Source organism: Perissodus microlepis, chromosome 6 (genome assembly GCF_051167445.1).
Source record: "Perissodus microlepis isolate ML-2025 ecotype Zambia chromosome 6, ASM5116744v1, whole genome shotgun sequence".
Taxonomy (NCBI): domain Eukaryota; kingdom Metazoa; phylum Chordata; class Actinopteri; order Cichliformes; family Cichlidae; genus Perissodus; species Perissodus microlepis.
In genome coordinates this window covers 37534251-37553643 of record NC_140466.1, presented here as the reverse complement: position 1 = coordinate 37553643, position 19393 = coordinate 37534251, and the positions used below count along the sequence as shown (strand labels likewise).

The following is a 19393-nucleotide window of genomic DNA, read 5'->3' as shown; positions in this document are numbered from 1 at the left end:
AGGGGCTCCACAGCTTTGAGCTTTATTCTGCTGATTTGTGGACAAAGATGTAAAGTCTCAGTGAAAACTAACAGCATCTTTAAGGAAATCTGTGCAGACAGAATCAGAATCCCGTTCTTCATGTTTACGCTGGAAGTATATGCAATATTCCACAATATAAATGGAAGTATGAAATCAATAAAATCTTGTTCTCCATCATGCAGATTCTACACATCACATTATTCAACTTCTTACACCCGAGCTGAGTAACTTCACCTAAAATCTTTCAAAATGCCTTTGGAACAACATCTACAGACTCAACTGATTTCAGTGAATGAACATTTGTCCTCAGTTATCAGCTCAAATATAGCGCGAGCATTTCAATGCACGGGCTCAATGAGACAGGTGACACAAGCAACAGCCGTTAAAACAGCTTCACTTTTATTCAAAGCTTAAAGAGGTTTCAAAACTGAAACAGTTCATTTGATGTAAGCTCAACATTCTGAACTCAACTGAGCATCATTAAAACTGTACAAATTCCCAGCAAAAATGAGAACCAAAAAAATGTCTGAAGAAAAAACAAAAAAACCCCACAAAACATTGGCTCATTGTGCAACCTTAAAAATGAGTCTTTAAAAGAGGGAACGATCAAAAGATCACGAGGGGAGTCCTCCAGCGAGGATGCTGCCCAGCAGCGTTCGATCCTTCAGAGCGTTTTCGACATCTTTCTCCTCGATCTTCAGGAACACCTGCAGAAACAGACGCTTTAATCAGCCACGTTCCACTCAGTGTCTTGTTCCCTGATAACCCCTTGAGTTTCATTTTTAAGCAACAGAGGTCAAACACCGCACTGCAGAGCATTTCCTCGTGAAGCACCGGGTACCTTAGTGAGACGAGCCTCTTTGGCTTTCTTCAGGGCAAAGATCCCTCGACTCTCCAGCAGACTGCAGAGCGACAAACACTCGCCCTGACCCACTCCGGACACCTGCCTCTGAGCGCACAGGCGGCTGTAAACCTCATGGAGCTGAAACACAAACGCCCACAGTCAGGAAACACCACCATCACTCAACCTTAAACAGTCAACATCAACTAAAAATAAGACTTAAAGAAAGAACAGTTACAAATTCATAATCCAGCCTCATCACATGAAAATAGAAACAGATTTATATTTTCTCTGGCAGAGAATGAATAATTTTCCACGACAACACGCCGCTAAAATCCTTTAGCAAACTAATATCAGCACCTCACCTTTCCCAAGCCGATCTCTTTGCTCTTCCCATTGCGGATGAGCAGCAGCAGGCAGCACACCAGCAGCTTCTGCTGCAGGGGGAAACTCTCTCCCTCTGAACCGCTGCTCTGAGACGCCATGCGGTCGCCGTAGACCTCCGACAGCACTCTCGCAACCTGTGGCAGGCTGACCCGGGACGCTGCAGAACACACAGTACAGGAAGTTTCCAGGTAAGATTCCACCAATCAGCTGCCGTGTGACTTCCATCATCATCAGTTTTAACTCAAGAAAACATTTCACAACTCACCTTTACTTTCACCCTTTGGATCACTTGCTTTTTTCCTCTCATCAGACTCTACAATCTCAACCGCTCTCCTGAAATCAGAAACCAGAAAATCGTTTGAATGACATTTCACAGAAACATCAACTCAAAGAATCTGCACGAGGTCTCCCGAGAGCAGAAACTACTAAAATGCCTAAACGAGTGCAGAATTTAAATGCAAACACAGAGACATGATTCCCTAAAAGGTTAAAGAAAAAGTCCAAGCATTCACCTGCAGATGTCCAAAGCTTTCCTGGCGTCTCCCGACACAGCTGAAACTTTCCTGGCACAGAACTGAACTGCAGAAGCGTCGAGGAGCCCTTCAGCCGACGCCTGAGGAGAAGAAGATGCGACGCTGATTAAATAAAAGTGATCTATAAGGTTTCAGCTTAAACTCTAAGTCACACAGACTACATTTACCTGTACAAGTCTGTCCTGTACAATGGCCGTGAGCTCCTCCCGGCTGTAGGGAGGGAAGTGCAGCAGCAGAGGGCGACACTGGGGACGAGCCTGCAGTCTGGGCAGGATCCGGTCAGTCAGATCCAGAGCGTTTGCAATACCTGCAAAGACATCAGTGGTCAGCATGTAGAACAGACAGAACACTCTGCTTTCTGTCTACAAGACACAAAGATGTGAGATCTGGTGAATTCGGGATATTTGTTGAGTTGAGTACTTACCGATGAGACAGAGGCGGGACTTTGGCAGGTACGGCCATTCAAAGATTGTGTAGAGGACATCCTGGGCTTTGCTGTCCAGCTGATCCATCTCATCCAGAACAAGAAGCCTTAAAGGGGAAAAAAAAAAAAAACAGACCCAATCAGTATCTCAGCAGGCAGTAATTACAGCTATATTTTCAAAACATCCCAAAAAGGACTTTCAACCAGCAACTTTTTTAAAAGAATACCTTTAGTGGATAGTTTGCTCTAAAATTCTAAAAAGCCACACCCTTTAGTCATCTATCATATACTTCCTTTTTCAAGTAAATGTGTGATAAGATAATGATAATTGATTGCATTTATATAGCGCTTTTCAGGGCCCTCAAAGCGCTTTACAATTCCACTATACAGTCGCACACTGGTGGAAGCAGCTACAGTTGTAGCCACAGCTGCCCTGGGGCAGACTGACAGAAGCGAGGCTGCCATATCGCACCATCGGCCCCTCTGGCCATCACCAGTAAGCAGCAGGTGAAGTGTCTTGCCCAAGAACACAACGACCGAGACTGTCCGAGCCGGGGCTCAAACCGGCAACCTTCCAGTTACAAGACGAACTGCCAACTCTTTGAGCCATGACCGCCCCAAAGGATTGAGGATTTGTTGACTCACACAGTGGGCCCCGGGGCTGTCAGGAACCTCTGCAGTCCGTTCTGGCCACCAGATGCCTTCAGTTTGTCAGCCAGCAGTGGGAAGACAGCATGGGAGCTCCTCAGACTCATGCAGTTCACCATCACCGTCTGTACTGACGACAGCTCCGCCTGAAGGGACACAAAACGCAATCAGTTACTGACAAAACTTCAACCCTGGCTGTTACATAGACAATCAGGGAACAGATTATTAGCCTGCACTCAGACTTTAAACTTGCACTTTAAGACCCTCAAACTCTGGAAATGAAGCCTGTGGGGTGCTGCTCAAACTCTAATCTTACTGCAGTAACTGAAAGTCGCCAGCAGGTGTCCTAAAGCACTAAACATGACAGACTACAGACTCCTTCACGCTCACCTTCATCTCCTGCAGCACACAGTTGAGGCAGGCTGTCTTGCCTGTTCCCGGGGCTCCAGAGATGTAGAGGCTGCCGGGAACATGCTGAAGCACTTTGTCCTCCAGGAAGGACCGGATGGACGCCCGCTCGGCCTCTCTGGACATAAGGCGCTCAGGGATGGCAGTGTGGAGCGCCTGCTTCACACTCTGAAGCCTCAACTCTTGAGAAGAAATGGTAATAATGTAGTGTAATATAATATAATGTAATATAAGTGGGGAACAAAAAAAGAAGAAGAAAAAAACAAAAAAGAGTTCTTACTTTCTCCAAACAGTCGAGCAACGGGTGGCTTCTTGTTCAGATTTTTATGGATGGGGCTCCCAGTAGGCGTTTCTTCTCGTTTCGGAGACGATCTGGCAGTGGAAGGGGGCGTCTGTTGCCCCAAGGATGGGATCAGCTGACGACGAGCCTGGACCGGTGAGTTCTCATCAAAGCCGAGTTTTCGTGGTGAGGCCAGGCTCAGCTTCCTCTGTTTTGTAGGTGAGCACTGCAGGGAGGTGCCAAGGTTGCAGACATTGTCATCACCTTGATGGAGAAAAATGAGAAGTGCTGTTATTTGTAATGACTCAAGGCTGGCTTTTTAGGATCTGAAATTTTAATCCTGAATTGAAGATTTGCCATTTAAATTCAATTCACATTTTTTTTTAGCCTAGAGGTACTGAAGGTGAACCATTATAGTTATTAGTACACAGAGCTGCATGAAGTAGTGGAACAACTGAAGCTTTTGAATTCACCGTTCAATACCTGTGCGCTTTCGAGGGCTGAGGGGGATCCGGCTTTGGAGACGAGGGGAGGAAGGTGCTGGTGGCTGGGCTGAAGTGCGTCTGGGTGAAAGAGGGGACGAGAGGGCGACTGGCCGCGTTGGGGAGAGAGGAGTGGGCTGGTCTGTGTAGCGTCTGGGGGACAGTGGGGTGGACAAGTTAATGGGACGTCTCGGGGAGAGGGGTCCGATCCGCGTCAGCCCCGGGGCCTGGGGCTGAGGTTCAGGCTTGATTGGTGACACAGCTGGGGACTTCTGGGGCTCCGGCTTCTTGGAGCGGGAGGAAACTCTGCAGGATTTACGTCGAGGGAACTGAAGTGTGGGCTGAGCTCGTCCCTGGGAGCGTGTGCTGGGCATTTTGGATTAACCTAAACGAAGACAACATGTTTAAGCACCTAAATATGACACATGATTCAGACATCATTTAATTATTAAAAAACAATAAGAACCAATGTTTTGTTTGGCTTTTTTATATATGCATGAACAGAGCCGTAGCCAGAATAATATGATCATAAATATATGTGAAGATTAAACGCTGATGGGATTTACGATGAAGTGCGTGTTCCTATTTGGAAATACATAAACATGTACTTTTGTGTAAGGACCACTAAAAAACAAGACTTTCGACTGATTCACAGGCAAATTATTACAAAGCCCAAATTTCACGACTGTAGTGTTTGAGTGGAAATGTCTGCTGTGGGTCTTGAAAAATGGGCAAAAATGGTCTTGAAAAACGGGCAACGGCATTTCAGAAACAATCGTGTCCCCAAATAAACCTTGCGAAAATCTTTTCGCGTCCCTCCACGATTTGCTGTCCTATCAAAGTCGTTTAGCTCAGTTGCTCTAACATGCTACTCAAACACGAGCCATTAATCACGTAACTTCATGTTAAAATTCAAAATCGCAAATAATATCGTAGCACTGCGCTTAGTACTACACTAACAGCGCAAATTACATTTGTTATATCGCGTGATTCCTGAGCTTACCTATAAACAGGAAATAATACAGTGTGCTCCACTAATGGCGCCAAACAAAGGCCTCGGCCTTTAAATATCCGAGTTTCCACTTTGACCGGACAGTTTTTTTAATCTAAAATATATCTGGATGACTAAAAATGACTACGAATGCATTTTTTTGCAAATACAAGCAAGCGTGTAAAGTTAACTGAGATATTTTTAAGAGTAGTGGCAAACCTACTCTGAAGAGTAGACTACAGTAAGTCAGCTCTCTTCCGCCCGTCCATTATCAAATGTATTTTTCTTTTACGAGTTAAATGAGCGTGTTGGTAATAAACGTACCTCTTAAATTAAGTTGATAGAAGTCCTCTCGGTACAAAGCAAAACGTGTTTTCTTTTCTCTCTGGCCGCCCGAAACCAAACTTGCGCCGAATCTCCCGCAACTCTTTCTAGATCAGCTGTCTTTCCCGCCGCTGCCCTCTGATTGGCTTAGCTGAGTGAAGCTCATTGGCTAAAGCGTTACGGAGGATATTACGTCAATGTTACGTGTCCCAGTCGGTGGCGGGAGTTTGAACACAGAGTACTTTTTTGGCGCAAAGTTCCCGGGAACTTATACGTGTCCAAATGCTGGCATATTTACCTGTTTCTCCAAAATAATTTACGTTATGGAAATAATCAGAGTAAACTATTTTAACTACCATATCACTGCACTAAAACAATAACACAAAGCATTAATAATATATAAAATATAAAGCATATAAATATATATTTTTAATACATAAAATATTTTTGGGACATTACTACAAAGACACATTTTGCTCCTGATCTGCCATGGGCATTTTATTGTTGCCTTATTCAGAACTGAAGATAAGTGTTGAATATCCTTTAGTTAAAGTGGGGAATGGTGGTTAGCACTATTTTCTTACGAGGAGGTTGGGTTTGAATCCAAGCAGGGGCCTTTCTTTGTGGAGTTAGCATGTTGTCCCTGTGTCCGCAGGTTTTTTGTGGGTTTTTTTTAAAAATACACTCACCTCTTTTTACTGCCCCTGTGTTTATATACCTCTGGAATATGTTGTTCGATTTTGTCTTCTCTCTCCCATTGCTAGTTTATCATCCCTGTTCTCCCCTTTTTTTTATGTCTTTGCCTTCACTCTTAACTGGTTATGGCAGATAAACTCCTCCCCGAGTCTGGTTTTGCTGGATGCCAAATACCTTCCGATTGTCATTTTCCCTCAACTGGACTCTTTACCTCACAGCAAAACAAACCCCAAGGCAGCTTTTGTTGTGAAATTTAAAAAAACAAACAAACCCCCCCTACAACACCAAATAGAAAAGCCAGATAAAATGAATACAACATGAAACCACAAACAACTCCATAAGAGCAAAAAGACAAATTGTACACATTTAAAATAAAGCAAAAGGGTTAATAAAATAACGAGCTCAGTGAGCTCAGGTGTTTATCTAAATAAACACCAGTACTGTGGGACGAGGTTCTGTTAGATTGAAGATTAGCAACAATTCATTTGTTTTTGAAGAATGCTGACATTGTTACAAGTGTCTCGCTTATAGAGCACAAATAAAACAAACACATCCCAACAATTTCTGTAAGACTTTAAACGAATTAGAGAAACAGATGAAGGATGCCAGTGCTCGACTTTCACTACAGACTGTAGGACTGATGGAAACTGCCTGGTTTTACTGCAGCTTTTAGCCATCAGTGAACAACTCCAGTAATCGGGCAACAGAACTGTTTTGCATTCAGTCTTGTCAACAAAAGATAACTGCACCCATGCCAAACATTTAGCATGCTTACTCATCAAAAGACTCATGGCCCCTCATTCAATAAAAAGTCATACATGTATATGCAGTGAGCAGTGCTTATACTGAAAATAACCAGACATAAATGTGTGAGTAGCTTCATTGATTTTCCCCAATCTTGAGCGAGTGAAGTGACGTTCAGGAGGTTTCATCAGCAAGTCAAGTTGTGTCATTCAGTATCATGTTTATTGATTTAATCATCACACAGTCACCTCTCACTCACACACATCCTATCATCCATCTGTTTCTGTGTTAATGTTTTACAGAGCGATGAAAACATTTATAAAACATTCATAAATACAAACTTATTCATTCACATTTTCTTTACATTATTGCTCTAGGAAATGTCTTTTCACACACACTATAGGCCAGCCTCCCAAAGTCTCAATGTACAAAATATATAAACATAAATGACAGAAAGCAGTATGTGCAAATCCAATGAACCCACATTACATTCACAGCAGACCATAAACAGAAGTTTAAACTGAGAAAGTGTCATTTTCAGAACAACATTAGCTCGTTTTGACTTTGATGGAAGCAGCAAAATGTAGGACAGATGTGATAGCAATATGGAAATCATAGGTGACATGTGAGTCGAGTTCAAGTTTTCAGAAAATTTGAACTCTGACCTTAACCTCCCACATATGTGAACATGATTATTTTGGGTTGTCTAGACTACAGTTACTCAATTTTGCTGCACAAGGCCTGATATCCTCTTCTCAGAAACTACATCAGGTTTGTTTTTACATTCACCAGGTCTCAATCAGTCCAAATAACAGACAAATTAAAAATTCATGACATGAGAGTTTGGGTCTTAGGAGGTTAAGGACAAGGTCAGAGATTCAAACTCATCTGAGAGGCACCTCTGGTATCACTTTGTCATCGTGTTCTAGACTCAGTGTGCTCACATGTAATACCTCTTTTACAGCTAAGAGCTTGTGTTTTCCTTACACATATAAAACAATTTTTTTTTAAAGTTTAAACACTTGACACACATTCTATAATAAACCCACATCTTATGGACAGCACATGAGATTTGTTAATCACTGCATTCTGCTAAATTTCATAAGATGGTTTAATTTTCAGTGGGATCATCATTTGGTGGCTGGATCCTCCTCTGCACTGTCTCACAAATCCCTCTGCAAAAAACAAATACTTTTTATGGTTGAATATGAAGTTGATTAAGGTTTGTTTTTTTTTCCAAAAGTTGATTCTGTTCATCTGGATGTAGCGTTTTCAGTGGGAGAAACGTTTCGTCACTCATCCGAGTGACTTCTTCAGTCTCAGCTGACTGCAGGTTTCCCCAAATCTTATAAACAGTATATTTGCATAATGACTGAAACCAGCCCACTGAGGGAACAATGGGCTGAGAGGTCAGTTCCTTAATCTTAATTATGCAAATTCTCATGACCATTGATCAACAACCACTGACCAGAACCCACTGATCAAAGACCACTGATCAATGGCCATGAGTACCATTCACAGAGAGTTGGGGAACGGCTGCAATCACAGCATTGTAAGATGGTGAAAGATGAACCCTCCTCGAATAAGAGATGGTCTTTCCATGTACTGTTTATAAGATTGGGGAAACCTGCAGTCAGCTGAGACCGTTTCTCCCACTGAAAACGCTACGTCCAGATGAACACAATCAACTTTTGGAGATTTACTTTCCTGGAATATTGAGAATGCATCAAGACAAAGTTTTTTTGTTGTTGTTGTTTTTTGTTTTTTAAATTAAGAAACCTAAACAAACGTTTTACTAGACAAAAAAAACAAAAAAAAAAAAACACCATCAATTATTTTCATGGTGGAAATGTAAATATATAGTAATGATTATAACACATTCTACATTTTTGCAGGTGGTCTGCCCACACGTGGCCTTAAAGACCTTTCTTAAAAATTCCTGGCTGTCACCATGTTTATATCACAGTATGAGGATCCTACAGCACACTGAAAAAGATGGCAGAGATAAAGTCTGGATCCAAAAACAAGCAAGCATGATTTTATTTAGGAACATTTATATGACCTTTGATTTAAGCTCAATGAAGAGTTGCATCAAGTTTCATCATCATCATCATCCAGCTTGCTGACAAAAGTAATGCCTAACTGAGAGGTTAACCGTTAGACTGACCACCAACTTACCGAGCTTTCCAAGCAATCCCAGAACAAGAACAATCAAGAAGAGAAGAGCGACGCCGCAAGAAAGAGCAATCCCAATGATGGGCATCATGTCACCACCTAGAAGTCAGAAATTGAAAACAAGGGTCAGTTTATTCCAACATCATTCTTTAATATATCCACATGACAAACTAAGTCCTGCGGTGAAGGGAAGATCAAACCACAGATGCTCTCATTGGTCAGGATTTGAGATTTCTGTCACTTCTGCCTTGACTCTAAGAGTTCAGATTACCACACATGATGTGGATACATCAATTTAAATGAGGTCATTTTTAACCGACTATCAAATACAGCAACTAACGCACCAGGTTTTTTTTTTTGTTTGTTTGTTTGTTTTTTTGATGCACTTAACTCAATTATGCTGCATTCTGGACCTGGTTTAATCAACCACACGAATTTCATGTACTGATCCTGGCTTCAGTATTTTTCTAACCATCTGATGTTTGAAGTTTAAAAATCAGCCACAAGTTATAATGCTTGTGTTTACAGCAAGGGTGGGAACTCCAGGCCTGTCCTGCAGGTTTTAGATGCATCCTTGATCCATCACAGTGGATTCAAATGGCCAAAATGCCTCCTCAACAAGTCTTCACGTTCTCTAGAGGCCTGGGAATGAACTAATCATTTGATTCAGGTGTGTTGACCCAGGGTGACATCAAACCTTCCCCACCCCTTGTTTAGAGCAAAAAGTGAGAAAACCTAAGAGCGTGGTTCATTTTCACCCAGTACTGGATTGCCTAGACCACAGAAATCTAAGTGAATACTTGTTTTCAAACCCAGGCAGTCCAGATAGGTTACAAACTGACATAATGCACAGCAGCCTAAAATTTAAACAGAACTGGTCATTTTAAGGATACCCGACAGATCAGGTGTGAATGAACCTGAACTTCATGGCCTTGCTGGGCAAAAATATCAGTAACACAAATATTCACACTAAGCAAGGCAAGTTTATTTATATAGCACAATTCAACAGCAAGGTGATTCAAAGTGCTTTACAGAGACATTAAAAAACAAAAATAAATAAAAAGCATGATTTAAAATGAAAAAAGGAACAGTAGATAAAAATCGATAGTTAAAATGCAAGTTTTGAAATTTAAACTTAAAAGTAAAACAGTGTGGATTTAGTGTTTTATTCAAATGCAGCTGAGAACAGGTGAGTCTTCAACCTGGATTTAAATAAACTGAGTGTTTCAGCTGATCTGAGGCTTTCTGGGAGTTTGTTCCAGATATATGGAGCATAAAAGCTGAATGCAGCTTCTCCGTGTCTGGTTCTGACTCTGGGAACTGATAAAAGACCGGATCCAGATGACCTGAGGGATCTGGAAGGTTCATACTGGGTCAGGAGGTCACTGATGTATTTTGGGTCTAAACCATTCAGAGCTTTATAGACCAGCATCAGAACTTTAAAGTCTATCCTCTGACGGACAGGCAGCCAGTGTAAAGACCTCAGAGCTGGACTGATGTGGTCTACTTTTTTGGTCTTAGTGAGGACTCGAGCAGCAGAGTTCTGAATGAGCTGTAGTTGTCTGATTTTTTTAGGTAGACCTGCAAAGATGCTGTTACAGTAGTCAAGCCTACTAAAGATGAATGCATGGACTAGTTTTTCCAGGTCCTGTTGAGACATCAGATCTTTTATCCTTGAAATATTCTTGAGGTGATAGTAAGCTGATTTTGTTATTGTCTTAATGTGTTTTTCTAAGTTTAGGTCTGCATCCATCACGACACCCAAACTTCTCGCCTGGTTTGTGGTTTTTAGGTGTACAGATTGAAGTTCTCTGGTGACCTGTAATCGGTTTTCTTTGGCTCCAAAGACTATTACTTCAGTTTTGTTTCTGTTTAGCTGGAGAAAATTTTGGCACAACCAGTCTTTAATTTCCTTAATGCACTCAAGCAATCTCACATTTTGTGAAATCACATGAGGAAAAAGAACAGCTTCATCACTGATGTGTGTATGCAGAGCCTGCTATTATGCATACTGTTTCACTGTCGTGATTTAATGGATACTTAAGAGAAGTGAGCAATCATTCAAAGGTTTTGAAGGTTGTGTTTCAACCAAAATCCTCTGGAGAAGAGCTCAAAGTAACTTACGTGGACCAACTTTCTCCACCGTCGTGTTGAGAGGAGCTCCAGTTGTGCTGAAACTATCCTGCCCCTTTTGCTTTTTCAGTTTGTCTTTGGTTACTGTTTAAAAAAGAGAGAGAGACGTTCTCGTTAGCAGTGGTCCCCAACCTTTTGTGCGTCATGGACCGGTTTATGTCCGGCCTTTAAGGTGTTGCAGATAAACACAACAAAAATAAAACCAGTACTAGTACCAAAAAAGGACGATTTATTCATAACACACGGGAAAAGACCCAGGGAAACAGAGTTATCAATAAAAACGATTTAAGTTAAGAAACAAAAAAAAACACCAACGATAAAAACCATAAATGTCACACCGAGCCTCAACTCTCACGGACGAGTACTGGTCTATGGCCCGGGGGTTGTTGACCGCTGGTCATTAGGATTCACACCACTAAGAAATAACCACATTAACATATCTGGAGCTGTGCTGTGTCCAGGTTCAAGTCTTATATGTTGGGGTCGGGGCATGAAACAACTTGTTCAGGCTTGTCTATGACCTGCATGGTCACTCACTGCCTGCTGTCCCATTTTAGACACGCACCCCTTTTGTGAGATTTGGATGCATCCCATTACTAACATGTACTCTAGCCTCAAGCTGTGGTAAATCACGACTATTAGCCTGACCAATCACATTGCTGGAAAGTCATCACAGCAACAGGTTTGCATTACAGACAAATCCACAATTAGACTACTTTCATGTTTACACACACACACAAAATGTGGATACAAATCATTTTCAGTTTTAAATCATGTTATTCTATGTTTGTGTTTCCCCAAGTGGAAGATCATTTTATATCATTAAGTGGATTTCTTCATTACATTCATATCAAGTACATCGGACAACACATCAACTATTACTCAGGTCCTTACCATTAAGTTGAACACTACACTTGATCCCGAGGTCCATAACGAAGCCTGTGTATTGTCCACTGTGGGACATCTGTACTGAGGGGATCCACAGTGTCAGATTTCCTCTGTTCAGGTCTTCACGTCTGACTGTTGCATTCATCTCTGCATTATGCGACTCCTGTTGGTGTCGATAGGAGTAGACTACCACACTCGGGTTGGTTCTTGACCAGTCCATGGTGAACGCAGACAGGTTGACAAGGGGAACCACATAAAACGGGAGGATGACATCATCACCTTCCTTTGCTTCAATTTCCGTAACTGGGCAAATGGCTCGATGTTCTTCTGGGGAGAAACAACACAACTTGAGTACCTTTGAATTAAGGTCACGATCTCATACCTTAAAACAGCAGTTGTTTCAGCTGAATACTGCTCCTGGACCCGTTTTATACTTGAACATAGAAGTTATGTGCTGTCCCCAGAGAATAATCAGCGAGTTTGCTCAGGTCACACACACCAAATGGCTTTTCCTAAAAACAACAAGTGAAGAGCCTGCCCTGCTAATGCCGTATTGGTACCCACGAGCTAAACAGCTAGCAAAGTGCAAGTAAAGTTACCCTTCAGAGCTCCATCAGATGACGAAAAACACACAGCTATGCATGATATGAGTAGGAGGTCGCGTGGGGCACAAAGACTAACAGACGATCTCATCTTGTTTTACAAACCGGTAGAGCGCGCGACTTCATTCAAGATTACTCAGCCTGCAAAAGGAAGTGATGCCAGCAGTAGGCGAAACTATGCGCAGCATCGGTAACTTACTTTTACACAGTCTTCCACAACGTGCCGTTTTCACACTGACCCATCAGCCCTCTCCTAAAAGATAACCGGACCAATAACTGACCCCCGCCTCAGCCGCTTACTTCCAACACCCCGCTTTTGGTCCGGTGTGTAGGAGGAGTCTTTCAAAAAGTATACACCCTACTTTCTTTCTTTCTTGTACGTCAGCTGCCGATTGTGTGGTTGTACTGCACTGCTAATGTGTCTGGGATCACTGCCATGCTGAAGTCAGATGGATCCAAATCAGTCAGCGCCTTTCTGCCACTTCTTTTGTTCTTCATTTGTCCAGTTGCAAGGACACACTGCACAGCATGATGAGATGATGACACTGTTCTTGGCTAATACGTCTTTGAGAATGGCCTCGTCGGTACAATCACGCCTGGTAAAGAATCCAGCGTCCAAAATGTTTTTTGAAAGACCTTCAGAGACACTTAAAATAAAACTATTGCTCAAGATGACTTAATACATTTACAACAAAATCCAGATACTTGGGGGCAAAAGAATCCAAAACTTGTGGAGTGGTTCGTGACTTTCTGCACAATGCTATACAACAGTGCAAAAACCAAACAATCTGTTCTCAGCTGAATAAAGTATATTCAAAAGACCAATTTTATCTTCTGACCTGATCCACTCGATATCTCAAACCTTTAGAGAATACTTACTGAATAACCTGGAGTCTTCACTGTCATCATTACTGGGGAAGCTACCACATGAGGCTTTGATAACAGTTTAAAATGTTGACCGCAAAAGTTCACAAATTAAGAAACTGATTTCCTCGCAAATATTTATCTGTCTCCTCGCCATCAAAATATCATATTTTAAACAAAAATTCAAGCAATACATGCAACCAATTAAACACAAGAAGCATGCAGGAACATTTCAGATTTACATTTACAAAAATAACTCTCACATTTAGGTGGAAAATAATTAAAAACACGTTACCCAGTGCACGCTGAAGAACAACTCTCCCTCCGTGTTACACGAAAACATGACAACGCTCCTCCCCCGACTTCCTCGTCCTTCCTGAATTTCGCGGCTTTTAGAAAGACTCCGAACGCTTATTGGCTGACTGTGGCGTGTACTTACGTCGTGGACGTACTTTTTGGCGGATTTTTTTTCAAAGAACTTTATTTAAACCACGATTGGACAAACTGACCATATGCTTCTTTAAGCAGTTTCCCGTTCACGAAAAAAAAAAAAAAAACATTACGCAAATCCACCGTGCTGGTGTACAGAGAAAAAAAAAATACAATCTTAAAAAAAATTATGGAGGACGCTGTATATTCAACCAACACTTATACATCCTGATTTTTAGCAGAAGTATACTTTCAGATTGTTTCATTGTTTGTTCTGCCTCTCAGAGTCCCAATTCATTTTTGGAATTTAAAACATAACCAGTAAGTCACTCAGTGATTGTAAACATTTAATTTACTTAAAAGACATCAACAGAGTTGAACAGAGGGACAATGTAGTTAAAACAAAAGAAAGAATAAAATGAGTTAAAATATTACAAGACATCCATATATAAAGTAAGCATATGCTTATATAGAATAGAATACCTTTGTTGTCACTATACAGATGTACAATGAGATACAGAGCATCTACTCAGTGCAAACATGTAGAAGGAAGGGGGGGCACAGTTTATGCATGTACTTATATACATAAATGGCTATACAAGCATATATGTGCACACACATATTAACAGACACACACACACACACGCACTGTAAAGTGCTACATACACTGAACAAAAGCACATACTATTCCAATATGAAATACAATAACACAGATCAAATATGAGTCTCTAAATGGGAACAAGGATGAGCTTTTAGAACGGCTTAAAAAGATACAACGTAATTAATTTGAATTAAGTTGTACTTAAACCAGCTGTAATGTAATGAGAGCAGCTTGAGAATCTAAAATCATTTTGATTACTCAGCCAATCAAAGACAAGCACAACATTGTACTTCACTCATTTCTCGAGAAGCCTTGTTCTTATCGTCTTGTGTTGAATTCTCCAAAGACTGAAGTTCAACGTGGCTTGAATGGTCCACTCCTCGTTTCTGCCCTTTCAGCTTCCCCACGCATTGCCCTTGATAAACACGCAAACATGGAAAGACGCACTTGTAATAATTTATGCAAAATGGAGTAAAAATGAGAAAAAAAGCATAAAAGAAACTTAAGTTGTCTTCAGACATTTCAAGTTGAACAATAAAAGTTTGTGTGTTTGGCTTATGTGTTTTATTTACATTGTGTGCTCTTCATTCATTTAATATCAGTGTAATGTATAATTTTGCTGTTATTCTCTGCTTCCTGTTTCAGTGTGTTTTCCTCTGGTATCCATGACAGATTTTCATCATAATCAAACACCAGACTTGCCAGCAGTAATCTCTAATCAAAGGTTTAACTATTAAAACACAAATTCTTGCACTAAAGTTGATCAACTTACGGATCGTTACGCGTTTCTTCAGACAAAATCCAACGACAGTCAGGAGACAGACGATACCAACAGGAAGGAGAACGGCAAGAAGTTTATCTGAAAGAATCAGAAATTAAAAGGCAAATTAATGTGATGCCATTCATGAATTATTATTACATTTAGATCATTTTTAATTCAAATTTATTTTATAAAACCTTGTAATTACAAATTTAGCACAGTTGTGGGGTGAAGGGAAGCTGAAATGGGTCAAGCACAGACGGCTGTGTCAGGATCTGAGACTTCTCTTCCCAATATTACTGCCTGCACACTAACAGAACTAACAGATATGCAAAGAAATTAAAAATAAATAAGTAAAGCAGTTGGAACAGGACACCAAAAAATCTGCTCGTGAGGAATTTTTCAAATATCATGTATCAGTGTTGAAGCCAGTTCCTTTCACTTTCATTGTGTTGAACTCTGATATGTAATGAAAAAGTATTGCAAGAATGTGACTGTGACCTTGACTTCCCAAACAAGAAGCTAGCCCTCTACACGACTTCATGTGTAACCTACTAGCGCGTACACGAGTTTTCACAGGAACTGCATGCAGCCAACAATGCAAAAGTGAGTCATTTTTCAGAATATAAAAATCAAACCACAAGTTTGGGGTACGAATGAAGAGTTCTTTTATTTTTAAAGATGTTTATCATTCCAGAAAGCTGATCTCTAGTAAAACACTGGGGAAGGCTCCCCCAAGGAAGTTTCCATGTTTTCTAGCAGAGTAGCTGAAGCCCTGCAAAATTTTGCCTTCATCCTAATATACATTTATATTATATTAACTTCAGGCTAATATTTTGTGAGCTATAAGCCTTTGAAGTACACAGGGGGTGAGGTGTATCATGCATGGCTGCAGTGGACTCTGCTATTACGCTTGATACATCACTTTCATGACTTAATGGGACACTTAAAAAGAAACGATTCGTCATCAGCTCAAAATGTCTGCTGTGAAGAAAAAAAATAGGTCATTCAACATCTTTTCTCTGTATTGTGGTGAGGTCTGTATTAAGGTCTCTACCTGGTAATACAAAGCAGCCTGAGCTGTTGTGATTTCACACTATAAATAAAACTAAATTGAACTTAATTAAGTGAAAAGAAGAAAAGTTCAAAGTCACTTGCCTGGATCATTTGGCTTCAGCGTTGTGGTTGTGCTGTGGAGATTTGGAGATGTGGTTGTGCTGGACCTGACATTAATCTCTTTGGTTACTGTAAAAATAAATAAATTCTCAGTATTTGAAATATATGAGACTGTCTAAACATAATAGTCTAAAGAAAATATATATTTTTTAAAAAGATAGCATGTCTGATAGTGTCCTCCAAGTCCATGTTAAATTACTCTGGACAAAACAAAACAGAATAAAGTGCTATTTTAATTTATCCTTGTTAGGGTTACAAGGAGGAGCTGGAACCTATCCCAGCTACCATAGGGCAACCGGCAGGGTGCACCCTGGACATGGTGCACCGTGGACATGGTGCACCGTGGACAGGTGTCCAGTTTGACACAGGACTAACAAATAAAGACCACACTCACATTCACACATGTGGGAAAGCTATAATGATAAGTGGAAGAGGATGGATTCTAATTCATTTTTGATAGAAACCTCATTTGTTTTCAGCCTATATGAGAACTCACTCCTGTCACTCTGGCAGCTAGTGAGGGGCCTCGAGCTTTCGAGGAAAGCTAGATTGCTGTGAAACTGTGAACATCAACACAGAAAAGTACTAAACAACACAGCACAACATCAGCCAAATTCAGTCACATTCATGCTGTTCAAGCTTCCTTTGTGACAAAATAAAAATATACAAGGACACAATGGTTCACTCGGTGTTATCAAAGCTATAACTGTTAACATGAAATAAAGCTAAACCCTCACATCTTTTGCACTTCATATTATTTGGGACTGTTTACATTTAAAGGGAAAGTCACTTTTCTGCTCTTTCCTTAACCAAATTCCAAAACCAAATATAAAGGTACTTTTGACAAAACTTAGTATCAAACTAAACTTTGTTATTTAGAGTGTTTACCATTAAGATGAACGATGCAAAAGGCTTTCAGTTTTGGCACAAAACACCTGTAACGTCCACTATCAGACAGGCGTGCTGAGAAGATCTGCAGGGTTAGATTTCCTCTGCTAAGGTCTCCAGAGTTGATACTTGCTCTGCTTCTATAGCTCGCCGCCTGTGCACCATGATTTTCGTGCCCGTGTCACCACGAGAAGACTACATCGTTCAAGTCAGTTTGTTTCCAGTCCACGGTATAAGCAGACAGGTCAACTGAGGGATCCACATAACATGGTAATGAGACATTACGACCTTCTTCTGCCTGAATCAGTGGGGATGGGCAATAGCTTTGAGGTGTTTCTGGGGAGGGAAAAAAAACAACATTTATATAATTTGACAGTCTCCAAATTACATTTGAATTCTCAACGAAATGTGTTAGTTTATTGTTCAGTAGCAGGACTTCAAGCATTCTGAGCCTACAGTCAGATATTTTTTTACCCTAAAAAATTTCAACGGACCCAGAGCAGGAAGTTTTATAGACTGGCCATCTGCTCAGATGGAAATATCACCTTCCATCTAAAGTGTAACCATAACTGCACTCTTATTAACCGCATCAGTTCGCCATAAAGCCAACAATGATGCAAACAAAAACCACTCTGACAAAATAAGCTGATGATCGTGATTACTGTTCGCAGCCAAAGAAAATGCCGGTGCTGACTCTGTGGCGGCAGAGCACTAAAAATGCTCTACTGCCTATAACCTGTTCGTTGAGTGATTAAAAGTATCATCATGCCATTAACGGCTTTGAAAATCTTCGTCTCCCTGCTTTCCTATCAGTGTTGCGCCAAAAACTGATTTAATGTTTCCGCTGTAAACTTCAAGAGTTGAGAAGCCACAGAATTACATCACACAACAGAAGCCATTAGGTTTTTAACACCGGTAAAAACAAATCATACAGGGCTTACAAATACATGAACAGCCTGTAGTTATCCATAAAAGTAAAAGTACAAACTTGCCAGTTAAATAAGTTAGAGTTACCTGCTGAACAAAAAACCCCAAGAAAGCACAGTGCGATTATTGGAGCGAGTGTGTCCATAAGGGAAGCCAAAACATTTACGCGGCCAGTTAAGCGCTGGTTCGTTTAAGCTAGCTGTAAACGAGCTAGCGCTTTGACGAGGAACGACCTCCCTCCCGTCCGGGGACATCATTTACCCGTCTACACTTTAAATGTCACTAAATGCCACTGTTAGCACAAGTTTAGGCACGTTTTTGTTTTTTCAGATTAAATGTTCTTCATAGGAAAAATGTCAGTTTACAGGGAGTGTAATGAATCATCAGAAATTCCCTTATTGCACTGCTCAAAAGAAATAGTTTTAAATGCTCTAAAATTCTCCTTTTTATATCAGCTACAAACCTCAGGATAAAGCAATCAAAATGTACAATTGCACTGCTACATTTAGACGCTGATCGCACACGGGTTTTTTTTTTCTTCTTCCAACTCACTGTGCAAACTCCCACATTGTTTTGCGTCGTGTGTATATGAAGTATTGCCAAGCACAAGAACCACGATTCAAATAATATTCCTAATGCTATTAAAAGGATACTTCATATTTCCATGGTCTAGGTACAGTATACACCCTCACAGTGGCACTCTGTCAATATCAACTCTGATATATTTCTAAATAGTGATAGCGGGTCAGGGGATAGGGTATCCAATAACCTTCTTACTATTAGGCAACAACAAAGTTCAGTTAAACTGCAAGAGTCATAACATACAGTCTGCTTCTAAATTGAAACTAAATTAAGTTCCTGGAATAAGACGTCAGAAACAGGGTGTCTGACCAGATACTTCCTCTGGATAGCATTACGTTGGCCCCTAATATCACTGTCTGGAATGTTGTGGTCATTTTTCTATCAGAAAGTGTTCTTCAGCATCCAACAAATCTCTAGAAACACAGTACTCTCAAAACTCGCAATATCCTGTGTCAGAGCGATTCTGGAAAAGTAGTATACTACTAGTAGTACACTAGGCTGGACGGCTCATAGCAGACTTACCATCCGGAAATCCTACTCACTTAAAAGATTTTGGCTAAACTAAAAGGTACAAATCTCAGCTAGAATG

General features: G+C 40.8%; 2 protein-coding genes and 1 long non-coding RNA gene across 7 annotated transcripts; all 3 read right to left on the bottom strand.

Annotated features, from left to right (window-relative positions):
- Positions 1 to 399: 399 nt before the first annotated feature.
- On the bottom strand, positions 400 to 5460 carry cdc6 (cell division cycle 6 homolog (S. cerevisiae)). The gene is made up of 12 exons (XM_084932234.1): positions 5340 to 5460; positions 4026 to 4409; positions 3543 to 3806; positions 3245 to 3444; positions 2852 to 3000; positions 2207 to 2313; positions 1950 to 2089; positions 1762 to 1862; positions 1515 to 1582; positions 1228 to 1406; positions 863 to 1003; positions 400 to 728 (listed from the first exon to the last, which is right to left on the bottom strand). The coding sequence occupies exons 2-12, from the start codon at positions 4396 to 4398 to the stop codon at positions 636 to 638; spliced, it is 1815 nt and encodes a 604-aa protein (XP_084788360.1). The 5' UTR covers positions 4399 to 4409; positions 5340 to 5460; the 3' UTR covers positions 400 to 635.
- A 1245-nt stretch (positions 5461 to 6705) lies between these two features.
- Positions 6706 to 13809, bottom strand: LOC146386164 (uncharacterized). Of its 5 annotated transcripts, none has more exons than XM_084932230.1 (5): positions 12575 to 13701; positions 11982 to 12302; positions 11079 to 11171; positions 8947 to 9053; positions 6706 to 7954 (listed from the first exon to the last, which is right to left on the bottom strand). In XM_084932230.1, the coding sequence occupies exons 1-5, from the start codon at positions 12666 to 12668 to the stop codon at positions 7943 to 7945; spliced, it is 627 nt and encodes a 208-aa protein (XP_084788356.1). In that variant the 5' UTR covers positions 12669 to 13701; the 3' UTR covers positions 6706 to 7942. The 5 variants fall into 5 exon arrangements, with proteins under 5 accessions (XP_084788356.1, XP_084788355.1, XP_084788354.1 ...); XM_084932229.1 differs by having other exon boundaries at positions 6709 to 7954; positions 8958 to 9053; positions 11982 to 12299; XM_084932228.1 differs by having other exon boundaries at positions 6712 to 7954; positions 8958 to 9053; positions 12575 to 13700.
- Positions 13810 to 16389: 2580 nt separating this feature from the next.
- LOC146386163 (uncharacterized) lies at positions 16390 to 18406 on the bottom strand. The gene is made up of 3 exons (XR_014800410.1): positions 18310 to 18406; positions 17296 to 17631; positions 16390 to 16476 (listed from the first exon to the last, which is right to left on the bottom strand). It is a non-coding gene; the product is annotated as an uncharacterized LOC146386163 (long non-coding RNA).
- Between the last annotated feature and the right edge of the window lie 987 nt (positions 18407 to 19393).